The 13,804-nt window shown below is 35.6% G+C and overlaps 2 protein-coding genes and 1 pseudogene across 2 annotated transcripts; all 3 read left to right on the forward strand.

Annotated features, from left to right (window-relative positions):
- The first annotated feature begins 641 nt into the window (after positions 1 to 641).
- LOC104895304 (DNA damage-repair/toleration protein DRT100) lies at positions 642 to 4,218 on the forward strand. The gene is made up of 2 exons (XM_048637832.2): positions 642 to 1,060; positions 3,933 to 4,218. Exons 1-2 carry the CDS (start codon positions 781 to 783, stop codon positions 3,935 to 3,937), a joined length of 285 nt encoding a protein of 94 aa, XP_048493789.1. The 5' UTR covers positions 642 to 780; the 3' UTR covers positions 3,938 to 4,218.
- Positions 4,219 to 4,801: 583 nt separating this feature from the next.
- LOC104895110 (LRR receptor-like serine/threonine-protein kinase FLS2) lies at positions 4,802 to 7,016 on the forward strand. Its single transcript, XM_010681528.4, has one exon. The coding sequence runs from the start codon at positions 4,922 to 4,924 to the stop codon at positions 6,845 to 6,847; it is 1,926 nt and encodes a 641-aa protein (XP_010679830.2). The 5' UTR covers positions 4,802 to 4,921; the 3' UTR covers positions 6,848 to 7,016.
- Positions 7,017 to 12,049: 5,033 nt separating this feature from the next.
- Positions 12,050 to 13,747, forward strand: LOC125494200 (probable leucine-rich repeat receptor-like protein kinase At5g63930; annotated as a pseudogene).
- The last annotated feature ends 57 nt before the right edge of the window (positions 13,748 to 13,804 follow it).

The following is a 13,804-nucleotide window of genomic DNA, read 5'->3' on the forward strand; positions in this document are numbered from 1 at the left end:
ATTAAACTATGCAATATTGATGTTAAGTTTTTATTTTTTGTTAAAAAGAAAAAAAACAATGTAAGTGTTTCCCAATAAAAATGAATCTTTTTACTTAAATAAAACAAGATTCTAGTTTTCCTTAATTCGCGTGTAAAAACAGAATCAAAACTTATATTATGAGACGGAAAGAGTACTCATTTATTGTATTTAAAACGAAACAAAAGAAGTACTTCCAACTCATTTTATAATAATAACAGTACTACACTAGATTCATCAATCCCTATACTGAAACTTAATTACACACAGAAAGCTAGGACAGGACAGTAGCCGTTATCCAATTAATTAGCTTGTCTACTAAACATTAACAAACTCAATTAGCTTCAAATCCATCCCAAAAATACCACATATAATAATTAATAATATCAATACTACTACAGTTGACATCCCCTGTTATCTCACAGCTATCCTTAAACCAGTAAACCAGGTTTTATTACATCGAATGCAGTGATTATTCTATAATTTGAGATGATTACACTCTGTTATCAGTGGGTTACTCAAGCAATGTCCGTTATATGAATTATAATACAACGTGGTGCATAATAAGTTTTTCAGCTTTCATGACAATTTTATAATACTTTCATTGACCAAAGATTACAACGGATACTACCACCTTAATTGATTAGTGATTAGGCCATATTGTGTACAAACTACTTCGTTACAATTCTCATTTCATTTGGTATTATAAAAAGGAACCCTGCATGTTTTTTTACCAGCATATCCACAACTAATATAGCAATCATGCAAGCATTGAGAAATTCTGTCGCCCTCATTTCCATCTATATCTTAGCCAATACATTGGTGGAATCCTGCAACACCATAGACAAAGAAGCTTTGCTCGGATTCAAGCATCGAATCACTGATGATCCATCCGCGTTGCTGAAGACTTGGGTTGCTAACACCAACTGCTGCACTTCGTGGGCAGGTGTAGACTGTGATCATTCCACCGGAAGAGTAGTTAACGTCTCAATGTCCGGCCTTCAATCCAGGGATGACTTCATCTTAGACACCTCTATGAAAGGTACACTCTCTCCTTTCCTAGGAAACCTTACCTATCTTCAACTCCTTGATCTTAGCAACAATAAGGAGTTAACTGGTCCTATTCCATCTGAATTAGGCAAGTTGTCACATTTAACCATTCTTTTCCTAGACACAAACCAGCTAAATGGCTTAATACCCACTTCATTTGGTAACTTGTACAACTTAAAAAAGCTATACCTTAATGACAATAAACTCTCTGGCACCATACCCAACTCTATGTTTCAATCAATGCCATACCTGTTGGAATTGGGTTTATCGGGAAATCGATTGTCCGGACCATTTCCGGCATCAATTGAGAATTTGATTGCACTTACTAAGCTTGATCTTAATACCAACAATCTCTCCGATAACATACCAATCGGTATTGGCAAACTTAAAAACCTTACATACATAAATTTGTCCTTGAATGATATCAAAGGGAACATACCATATTCTTTAGGTGATCTTACCCACTTAAACCTTTTACATCTTAATGATAACAAACTTACCGGATCTATTCCTTCATCTATAGGCCAACTTATTTCTTTGCAATTTCTCCGACTTGATAATAATAAACTTTCCGGTGTTTTACCAAATTCCATCGGATATCTTCCTCAAATTCAAAGGATGTACTTGGATAACAATATGATCACTGGAAATTTTCCATTGAGTTTAGGATATCTTAGTACATTAACCCATCTAACCTTATCAAAAAATCATTTCGTAGGCCGAATCCCAACTAGTTTTGGCAATCTCAAAAATCTCACATTACTAGATTTATCTGGAAATCATCTTAGGGGTACAATTCCAAGTCAACTAGCTCAATTACATTCTTTACAGACACTCAAACTTATCATTTAATCCACTTTAGCTGGTGACTTATACCCATTTGTCTTTTAACTTAGTTGGGACAGAGCTCAAAGGGAAGCTTCTTACTCTAAGAGCACATTTGTTTCATTATTTCTGGGCTCCAAGAAACGGAAATATTTACTGATACCCCTTCTTCTTGATTGGTTCGGTTCTAATCAATCCATTACCATTACTTGGTGGTAATGTACTCCCGAACTTGTTACATTTTCCTCCCCATCAAGTAACAAAAACCATTATGTATTTTATGATAATGGTTTATTTCCTTTCCATTCCATATATGGTTTGAGGGCTTGAGCAAACACCCAATAGAAGTAGCCATTCATGTTACCATTCACATCTTTATTTGCTTCCATTCCATATCTTGAACCAAACGAACGAACGATCCCTAACATAGTTGTGTCTAACTAACAACGTCTTCACAGGCCCACTCATCTATTCACAAATCACAGTGATTATGTAGGACAACTTGTCATTTGAGTGGAAGTACTTCAAGAAATGTATTTGTATTCAAAGAACCAGAAGTTCGATGTATTGAGAAATAAGCTAAGTGGGGAGATTCCTACACACAAGGCTGAAGGCTAACATTCTCACTTCTGCGTTTCTGGGTAATTCTGGGCTTTGTAGTGCTCCGTTCTCTTCCTGTCAGCATTGATGGTAAAAAAAGCTCCGAGAATAGAATTTCTAATGTTATTATACTCAGAAAGTTAGTTATTGATGTAGATGTAATTATCTAAATGTAATTTTTTTTTTTCATTTCCAATATTTATGGTATTGTTATAGTAGTATATGTATATCCTATAGTATGTATTGATATGCATTCTAGGGTCATAAGATACTATTTACAAGAATTTCTAGACCATCTCAAATTAGCCAAATCGAATTTGGAAATTGAAAATTAATATCAAGGTTTTGTAGAACAACATTAAAACATTATAAATATGATACTAAATGCTTGAAACATGACATTGACAGACAAGTTATAAAAACGATATCTCCTGAAATTCACATAATTTAAGAAGTGACATTTTTAAAAAATATCACTGGATGCTTTAAAAATGGCATAAATAAAAACAATATGGAATGCTTGAAAATTTTATGTCATTTTATCAAGTAATTATTTCATTAACATAAAAAGTTGCACCATAAAAAATGAATTCACTACTAGAAAAAAAGGCTTGACATATTACACATAAACCTCATCCTCTCCATATATATTTCAATTCACAACTAAGCCGAAACAAAAACAATACATTTCATACCTAATTCATAATCCGGCACCTAAAATGGGAGTATTCTTTGAAAATTGGTTACTTCCTTAGTTTTTTTTTTTTACTTACAACATTTTTTTTTCATCATCTCCAATACAAAATATAGATAGGAGAGAGGTCGAAAGGAAAAAAAAAAAGACCCTATATAATTGGAGAAAAATAGAAAAAAAGAAAAAGCAAATATAGAAAATTTTGCAAGTAATTAATTATTTTTCTTTTAATAAAGTGTTGTAAGTAAAAAAGAAAAAAAAAACAAAAGAAGTACAATAATTGCATAACATCATCTTGAGTCTACTATTTGTTTTAAGGGAGTTGAATGGGGGATCCTTTTCCTTATATGTATCATGAAATTTGGAAAGATAGGAATGACCAAATATTTAGAACAGCCACTACTTTGGTACCTAATGTGTTAATCTCTAAAGCCCTTGTTAATGCGCGGAAGTTTCTCTATGCCATGCCAAATATTAGCGTCACAATTTCACATAATGTAAACCATTCAGGGGGACACACCCTAGTCCTTGTCTTTCCATGCAGGTAGACGCGTCCTTTGTTAGCAATCTTATACCTTCGGGGGGGGGGGGTGATTACAGATGGTCAGGGGAAATGGATATTGGCTTTTCAGAGGACATGCTATGCACAGGATGCCCTTTCAGCCGAGCTTCTAGGGATATATGAGGGCCTTCAAATTATCCAGCAGAAAACTATCGATTGTGCTGTTTTGTATTCGGATTGCAGGTTAGCGGTGGAGCTATTACATGCTCTTGAGGAGTCTGATAGATACTCCAATATTGTTTGCTTGTGTAGAAAGTGGTGGACCATGAGGCCGACCTTGAAGATTGAATTCCGTGCAAGGAGCAGGAACAAATGCGCGGATGTGATGGCTAAAGTAGCTAGGAAGTCGGATTTTGGATGCAATGTAACTAGGATGTTTCCCTACCCCCCTAGTTATTGTATGGACTATGTCTCTTCGGTTTGTAACTAATTATGGGATTGTAACTGACTATTAGTATTTATATATTGCTCCTTGTTCACCAAAAAAAAAAAAAAAATTGCATAACGTCGGTCATACTAATTTATAATGCGACGGTAGGGCAACTTTGAGACTACGTAATCCATGACTTCTACAATCTACACATACACTATTTGTAACACAAACATGGTCACGTGACGAATTATCCATTTGATTAGCTTTGTTGATTACATGACAAGGAAACTTTGGCCAATATATCTTCACCTATTTTTTAATCCAACTTCGGATTGTTTTGGATAAAACCAAAATATTCTGGGCATAAAGGTTTGTTCTCCCTAACTTATTTTCAGTTCAATTCATTTCTGGACAATACTTTTACTCTTACATATCACTATTTATTTCGGTTCAGTTCAACTCAGTTGTTTTATGCTGAAGAGAACAGACCCGTAGTTATTGTAATGTTATTTTTCTTATATTCATTTTTCTTATTTTTAATATATAATGAAATAGGAAAGCTATTAGCTGGAATTATTCTAAAAACACCCTCTAATAATACATAGCAAATATCTAAAGAAATTTTATATGCTTTATTTGACCACTTCCTTTTCTAAGCACACCAACACAGCTCACTGATTTCACATTTAATATGCACTCTAGGTCAAAATCCACATCCCACTTTGCATTATAAAACGAAATCATGCATCATCTTGTATCATTCATCAAACATACAAATTGCATTTCCTAAATTTTACCAATGAAAACCTTTAAAAAATCTCTTGCCTACATATTTTCTATCATTGTCTTAGCTAATACTACATTAGTAGAATCCTGCAACACAATAGACAAAGAAGCGTTGCTTGATTATAAGCAACACATTACTGATGACCCATCACAACTTCTCAAAACATGGGTTGCCAACACAGACTGCTGCACTGCATGGGCAGGCATCGACTGTGATCCTACCACCGGAAGAGTAGTTAACGTCTCGATGTCCGGCCTTCAATCCGGCGACGATTTCATCATAGATACTTCTATGACAGGTACACTCTCCCCTTTCCTAGGCAATCTTACCTATCTTCAGTTCCTAGATCTTAGTAATAATAAGTTGCTAACTGGTCCTATTCCACTTGAATTTGGCAAGTTGTCAAATTTGATGCATCTTTTTCTAGACACAAATCAGCTAACTGGTTCCATACCCACTTCTTTTGCTCAACTCCATAAGCTAAAAAGACTATACCTTAGTGACAATCATCTCTCTGGTATCATACCCACTTCTTTGTTTCAATCAATGACCTCTTTGTCGGAATTGGGCTTATTTAATAATCGAATTTCCGGATCGATTCCATCATCAATTATGCATTTGACTGCAGTTACCAAAATTGATCTTCATGGTAACAATATCACTGGTAAGATTCCAATTGGTATAGGAAAGCTTAAAAATCTTACATACATGGATTTATCATTGAATGATATAAAAGGAAGTATACCAGATTCCATAGGTGAACTTTCCCAGTTAAATCTTTTATATCTTAATGATAACAGGCTTACCGGACCCATCCCCTCATCCATTGGCCGGCTAATTTCTCTGCAATTTCTCCGGCTTTCGGTGAATAACTTAAGTGGTGTTTTACCAGATTCCATTGGTAATCTTCCTCAAATCCAAAGAATGAATCTAGATAACAATATGATCACTGGAAAATTGCCATCAAGTTTAGGAAATCTTCCTGCAATTACTGATATGTACTTCTCAAACAACCGCTTTATTGGCCAAATACCAAAAAGTTTTGGTAATCTTAAGACACTCATGTTTCTGGACTTATCCGGAAATCAGCTCACTGGTCCACTCCCTTCTGAACTTTCTAAACTACAGTTGTTACAAACACTGGGATTATCTAGTAATCCACTTAAACTAGGAACAATACCCAAATGGATATCGAAATTAAACGGCCTCTTAACGTTAACATTAGGACATACCGGGATCAAAGGAGAGCTTCCCAAATGGTTATCTTCGTCATCAATAGGATATCTTGATCTTTCAGATAATGAACTCACAGGAAAGTTACCTTCATGGATAGCAAATATGAGTAACCTATGGTCTTTTAATATATCTAATAACAACTTTCACTCTAGTATTCCTATAGAATTTAAAAATCTTTCACAATTGTTAATCCTTGATCTTCACTCAAACAAGTTTTCTGGTCCCTTGGGAATTATCTTCGATAAGAATGCTAATGAACCACAAGGGCATTACGACTCCATCGATGTGTCTAGCAACATGTTCACTGGTCCACTTGATGAAAACATAGGTAACAAACCTGTTATGAATTCCATTACTTCGTTGATCTTATCGAATAATCTATTGGGAGGATCCATACCCAAGTCAATCGGAAACTTGACCCAACTTCTAGTTTTGGAGATGGTAGCGAATGGGCTATCAGGAAGAATACCTGAAGAGCTTGGAAATGCTAAGGAATTGAGTACAGTTATGTTATCAAGCAATACCTTAAGTGGAAGAATTCCAAAGACAGTGTTGAATTTGGAGAACTTGAAAGTATTTGATGTGTCAAGAAATAAACTAAGTGGAGAAATTCCTCCACACAAAGCTACTATTCCTGCTTCATCATTTTCTGGGAATTCCGGGCTTTGTGGTGCTCCCCTTGCTCCCTGTAACAGATTGTAACCCAAAATTCAGTTTAACATGGATTGATAATTTATTCTGCATTTGTAAGATGTAATTTGTTTTACTTATTTTTCGTTATTGTATTCTATGAATTGATAATTGTCAATAGTAATATAATCCTGAAGATGGGGAGATCCAATAATAAAATAATTCTCATGGAACTTTATCATGAAGTTGTGTAGCGATATATATATTTTAGGAAGTTGCCTAAAAATAGAGTTGTATCTTTGCTACGTTTTCTATTGCTTGTATCATGTATACTGGTGACAAATCATTAATGAGAAGGCAAGCTTTTACCCTAATTCAATACTCTACATGTTATCAAACCCTACCTAAACCTAAAAGAAAGTTATTGAGGATTTTTTTTCTATTCATAATGATAAAAAGTATTGAAGGAGGATTTGCTTTGGTGGTCTAAAGGCAAGCTTTTACCCTAATTCAATACTCTACATGTTATCAAACCCTACCTAAACCTAAAAGAAAGTTATTGAGGATTTTTTTTTCTATTCTTAATGACAAAAAGTATTGAAGGAGGATTTGCTTTGGTGGTCTAAATCGAAACAAGAGTGATAAACTGAATTGAAAAAAATGAATTATAAAGTAGTATATAAACTTCACCAATCTCTTGTCAACTTGCGCACCACTTGCCATTTGAGTTAATGCCAAGTTTGAATTTGAATGTTTTCGAAACAATTAATCCCCTGACATCATATGTGACATTATACTGATCTAAAAAAAAAAGCTCAATAGCTTCAATCCATTTGAGGAAGAGGTGATAGCTTAGTGGAGCACCACCTCAAATTATAGGACACCCAGGATTCTTATCCTCATCCAAACGTATGTTGGGATATTTTTATCTGGACTGTTTAGTCTTGTACTCAATTTCTGAGCTGCAGAGGATAACTTATACGTGCATACATAAGTATATTGGTGTTTCGCACTTGGATCTTATTATGGACTATAATTTCTGTACTTACTGCATGCTCCTAAATCCCGATTCGCAGATCTTAAGTGTCAACATGCAATTAAAACTAGTATGGATTATAGAGGGGAAAAAAAGGACATTTATAACAAGTCAATTATCAAAATAGGTGTTGAGCATTGAATATATAAAACATATAATTAGAATTTAGAGGTCACTATCAACAAATTAAATTAGACTTAATCTATCTCTTTAGTGTGTGAAGATTATATCTTTACCATGAATATCAATAATCATGTTTCTCTAAGCTAGGAGTTACTCATAAATCATCTCCACTATCGTTTAGAGTAAAATAAAATGATTTCTCAAACAAATGAATCATGATTATAATTTATAAGTAGGAAAGCAGTGGGTCTCAATATCCACTCTTTCAAAGGCTAAATGCCCTTCAACTTTGCTTCAAGGACACTAGCCAATTCATCCCACTCCTTGTATAAATGCACTCGGATTTATTTTTTTCCAAAGCAAACTTAAGAACTTATCCTCTGCTTTTTCCTAGGATGTGAGCAAGTTGGACCATAGTTTGTTTGACCTTCACTATTCTAAAAGACACCATATCATGGAAGATAACACCATATCATGGAAGATATACAAAATGTCCATGATGATTTATCTTAGAATTACCTATGCCTTCAGACTTGATATCCTGCGACATTCAGGTATGTAAGATATTGTTGGATCGTATTTATCTCCCTATAGATTTTTGTGAATATCAACCGTATATGAAACTAATATAGACAATCAAATATACTAATAGTCAAAGCTATACACCAAAAAACGTGAAAGTAAAAAGGTTAGCTATAAAAGATACAAATTTGGCTTTTAAAAATAAAAGGGTTTCTAACGTTTTTTTTGCAAGTTGCATCCGTCAATTTTTTTTTCTACATTGTATCCTCATTAAGTTATTCATCTATGTTCTTATTTTTAGTTCTTTAAACTTACATTTATTTTCTTATTTTTAATTCTTTAGACTTACATTAGGAAAGAAGATTTCCGACTAAAAGTTTATCCCGTTGTGGCATTGTCATATTGTGTCCAATTCTTTTAAAGTCAAAGAATTTTTTTCCCATGTAATGTAATGTTCCTATTTGCTAAAGTGAATGAGCATTGAATATCGGCAACTAGGGGTGTAAATAATGCGAGTCGCGTTCGAATTTGAGCTAGCTCGATTCGACTCGTTAGCATTTTGAGTCAAGCTCACTCGAATCGAGTTTTGACCGCGTATTGACCGAGCTTTGACTGCAACGAGTTTTGATCGAGTAGATTTCGAGTAACTTGCAAGTTTCTCGTGTTAAAAGCAACCCTAAGATAAAAAATATGCCAAATTTAAGTATTTTGTATAATTAAGTATTCGAGTTTCTCACCAGTTTTCGAGTTGAATATAGAGTTGTTCAAGTCGACTCGCCAACATCTTGAGTCAAGCTCAAGTTCGATTCGAGCTCACTCGAGTCGACCTGATCGAGATTTGACCAAGTCGATCTAGAGTAGCTCGCGAGCTGTCTTGTCTCATTTATACCCCTATTGGCAACGTCAAGATCCCCTTCATGGAATTGTGTGGTAATCAGCTTGTGGGTCCACTCGCTGCTCAACTTGCCGAAATACAAGGATCTCGACTACTACTTTTAATCAACTTGAGTTAGCACCGTCAAATAAAAAATTAGTGAGATAGCACGTACAGTTGGATCTTCATATCTCATCGAAGTTGCCTCCATGGATAGAAACATGAGTGATCTACATACTTCAGATACTCAACTATCTATAAATCAACGTTTGAGCAATGCACGCACCCAAATCAACCAATTCACTTTTGCGAGTGCCAAATGCCAATGCTTAATCCTTTGCATTTGAACAATCGTTTCACCTCGATAAATCAATATTGGGTTTTGTTGTTGTTCTTGTAAGCTGAATCTGAATTTTGCAGGATAAGCTCCAACATAATGATATCTACGTTATAGTTTAAAAAAAATTCGCGGTAAAAAACGAGACATGTAAAAGTTGGAATTGGAACAGTAAAAATACAAAATTAGACGAATAAACTAGTTGTATCAAAACTAATACATGATTTTAATTAATGTAAATTTTTCGATGTTCATAAAAGATTAACAACCAATAACGCACGACAATAGTGCAACGTGCTCGAGACCGTGTATCTAGCCTTCGATGACCTAATCAAACCCCAGTACGGCAAGTACCCTACTCTTTTAAGTTTATATAATGGCCTACCTACAAAGCAACATGCCGGATCAACCGGGGAATTGTATTTCAGAATGATATCGTCTAGTACACCAGTGGCATAGTGGGAAATTGGGAATGATAAAGCCGCCTTAAATGATTCACAACATCATCCAAAAATTTCAAATAAGAATGATATCGTCTGGTAGACCAGTGGCATAGTCTGGGAAGTTGGGAATGATGAAACCGCCCCGGAAAATTCACACCATCATCCAAAAATTTCAAATACTTTTATGCTGATGAAGTATAATAGAATAATTAAGTAATATAAATATATTATTAGCTTACTCACTATATGAGATGCACTTATAGATTTTAAAATAGTTTCTTTGATCTAAGTTCTTTCTACTTTTGGTTACAAAAGATTTGTAGAGTTTATTTATCATATACTCGAGTATACTATGTGCATGGTACCTAAGAGTATATTATGTGCATGGTACCTAAGACTGATTTGTAGGAGGTTATTCATCATACACACGGGTGGTCGGGTATACCATGTGCATGGTATACCTAAAACTAATTTGTGCTCATTTGAAACTCTCATTTTTATTCATTTTACTCATTTGTATGATTTCTGCCATGATCACAATATATCCAAACATATGATAAAATTTGTAAATTTGTAGAACTTGTTAACTGTGTGCTCGGAAGTTTCATAAATTCATGTAAAAAAATTACGATTAACATCATTTCTCAAGTACTCAAAAAGAAGGATGAAGGAAAAAGTCTTACTGTTGGGTCTTGGATATGGGAAATGGATAAGAAAGTGGAGTAGGAAACAGTTAAAGTATTACTTGACAAACTATCCTTTTGTAAGTTGTAACTAGTAAGAGTGGAGTGGTGCACTACTGTGTTTAACTTTCAGGTACGCTTTCAAAAATTAACATCACAAAAACGAAATTTGGGCTGTTTTCTCTATTCATCTAAGGTTTTAATACATTCTTAATAATCCTAAGTATCCTGTATAAAAACGGTAGTGGGTCGAAGACCCGACCAGACCCTGTACGAAACGCCCATTTTTAAACGTCTATATCTATGTTTTTCAAACCCAACGGGAACGTGCCGAATCTAAGGTAGGGCTAGTTTATATCTTGTACTCATTGGAGTAGGGATGGATTTGAATATTTTCCCCACCATGAATGGTGGGGTGAGGATGGAAATGTGATTTTTAGATGGGTATGGGTATGGAGGGACCACCTACATTTAGCCCGCGTCATTGACATACCTAAAAATGATGAAAAAAGACATACTCCCTCTATTTCACATAAATTTACTCACTTTTCTCTTTGACACATTTCACAAAAATTTGCTCACTTCTTCCACTATTAGTTTTTACTTTATTACTCACATCTCTTTACTTTATTATTGTTATCCTCTCAACACATTTTTCATTTCTCCCCCAAGTTCTCTCCTATTTTCTTGGTTCTTATAAATAAAGTTAGAAATTATTTCAGATTCGAAGAATACATGTTCAACACATAATGTGGTTATTGTCTCTTTGGTCTAGTGGTGAGACTTGAGAGATCCACTAGCTGACTTTGAGGTTCTAAGTTCGAATTATCCCATCACAATATGTGGGAAGTTTGTCTCTCTTTCCCCTCCTCACATGCATGAAACTAGTGATTGGACGCCTAAGAGCCAACAATCAACATGTACTTGAGTGGCAAAAAGGGACTGCTGCACTTCATGGACAGGCGTGAACTCTGATCCTGCTACTGGAAGGGTCGTAAACGTCACAATGTCCGGCCTTCAATCTGGGGATGACTTCATTTTGGACACTTTTATGACAGGTATACAACTCTCCCTTTCTTGGCAACCTTACCTATCTACAACTCCTTCATCTTAGCAACAATAAGGAGATAAGTGGTCCTATACTCCTATTCCACCTGAACTCGGCAAGTTGTCAAGTTTGACCCTTCTTATTTTAAACACAAATCAGCTAGATGGTTCAATACCCGCTTCACTCGGTAACCTCCAGAAGGTAAAAAAGTTGCCTTAGTAGCAGTAAACTCTCTGGCACTATACCCAACTACAATTTACAATTATTGTCATTCCTGTTGGAATTGGGTTTCTCGGAAAATCGATTATCCGGATCATTTCCAGCATCAATTGAGAATTTGATTGCACTTACCAAGCTTGATTTTAATACCAATAATATCTCTGGTAAGATTCCAATTGGTATTGGCAAACTTAAAAACCTTACATACCTTGATTTATCCTTGAATGAGATAAGAGGGAATATACCAGAATCCATAGGTGAATTTACCCAGTTAAACAAACTTATTCGAAGCATTCCTTCATCCAAAGGTAGACTTATTACTCTGCAATTTCTCCAGCTTCATAACAATAAACTTCCCGGTGATTTACCAAATACCATTGGAAATCTTACTTCGATAACAATATGATCACTGGAGAGTTACCAGCATGTTCAGGAAATCTCGGTATGTTTACCAATCTGTCCTTCCATAACAATCACTTAATAAGCCAAATTCCAACTAGTTTTGGAAATCTTAAGAACCTCTCATTACTATATTTATCTGGAAATCATCTTGTTGGCCCAATTCCACATCAACTAGATCAACTAAAGGTATTACAGACACTAGACTTATCATTTAATCCTTTTGGGCTGGTGCCTATACCCACTTGGCTCTCTGAACAAAACATCCTCTTTCAGCTAAGTTTAGCTGGGACAGGGGCACAGGGCTTAGAGGACAGCTTCCTCAATGCCTATCTTCTTCATCAGTAAATTATCTTGATCTGTCATCTTGCACTGATCGTCTTGAACCTCCTATATGCAAGCTATAAAACAATGCACTGATCGTCTTGCATCCATGGGGTAAACCCAAGGATCATGAAGATATTATTGACAAAATCTTACGTGGCCTAGATTATGAGCAATACAAATCTGTCATTGATGCCGTAAATGCTCAAGTTACTCCAATATCGTTCGAAGAACTCCACGAGAAACTTATTACCAAAGAGCTCGTGGCCACTCCCACCAAAACACCATCATCCTCATACCCTGCCACCGTGAATGCCGCTCAATATCGTGATAAAGCTAACACCAACCATCGTACTCCTAACCCACCACCTTCTACTCGTCACGATCAGGCTCCTCGCCAACCCCGTCCTATCTCGGAAAATGTCAATGGTGTCGTGAACAAGGTCACTCACTCAGTCATTGTCCAACCTTCAAGAATCATTTCCCTCCATTCAAGTGCCTACTCTTGCTCGTGCCATGCCTCCAAGTTCTCCAGCTACTTTCCATACCCCACAAGGTCATGTTGTCACAACAAGCACGCCTTCATCTTCTGCTTGGCTTTTGGAGGTGCCTCGCACCATGTCACTAATGATCTCGCCAATTTATCACTCTATGCTCCATATGATAGCACAGAGGAACTTGTCATAGGTGATGGCTCCACTCTTCCCATCCAACACAAGAATCCAAGAAACGTGTTGAATTTGAAGAGCCTGAAAAGAGTTTGATGTGTCAAGGAATAAATTAAGTGGGGAGATTCCTCCACACAAGGCTAACATTCCTGCTTCTGCATTTTCTGGCAACTCCGGGCTTTGTGGTGCTCCGCTTCCTCCTTGTAAGCACTTATAGAAGTACCTGATTTTTGTATATAATATATATGATTTTTGTATTGTTTGTCTTAAGAAGAAGACGTTACTTTTTATGTGTAGCGTAATTGTCAGCTGTAATTCTGTTTTTTCCTTGTGTGCTTATTTCGTTTATACCC

This window comes from Beta vulgaris, chromosome 6 (genome assembly GCF_026745355.1).
Source record: "Beta vulgaris subsp. vulgaris cultivar EL10 chromosome 6, EL10.2, whole genome shotgun sequence".
Taxonomy (NCBI): domain Eukaryota; kingdom Viridiplantae; phylum Streptophyta; class Magnoliopsida; order Caryophyllales; family Amaranthaceae; genus Beta; species Beta vulgaris.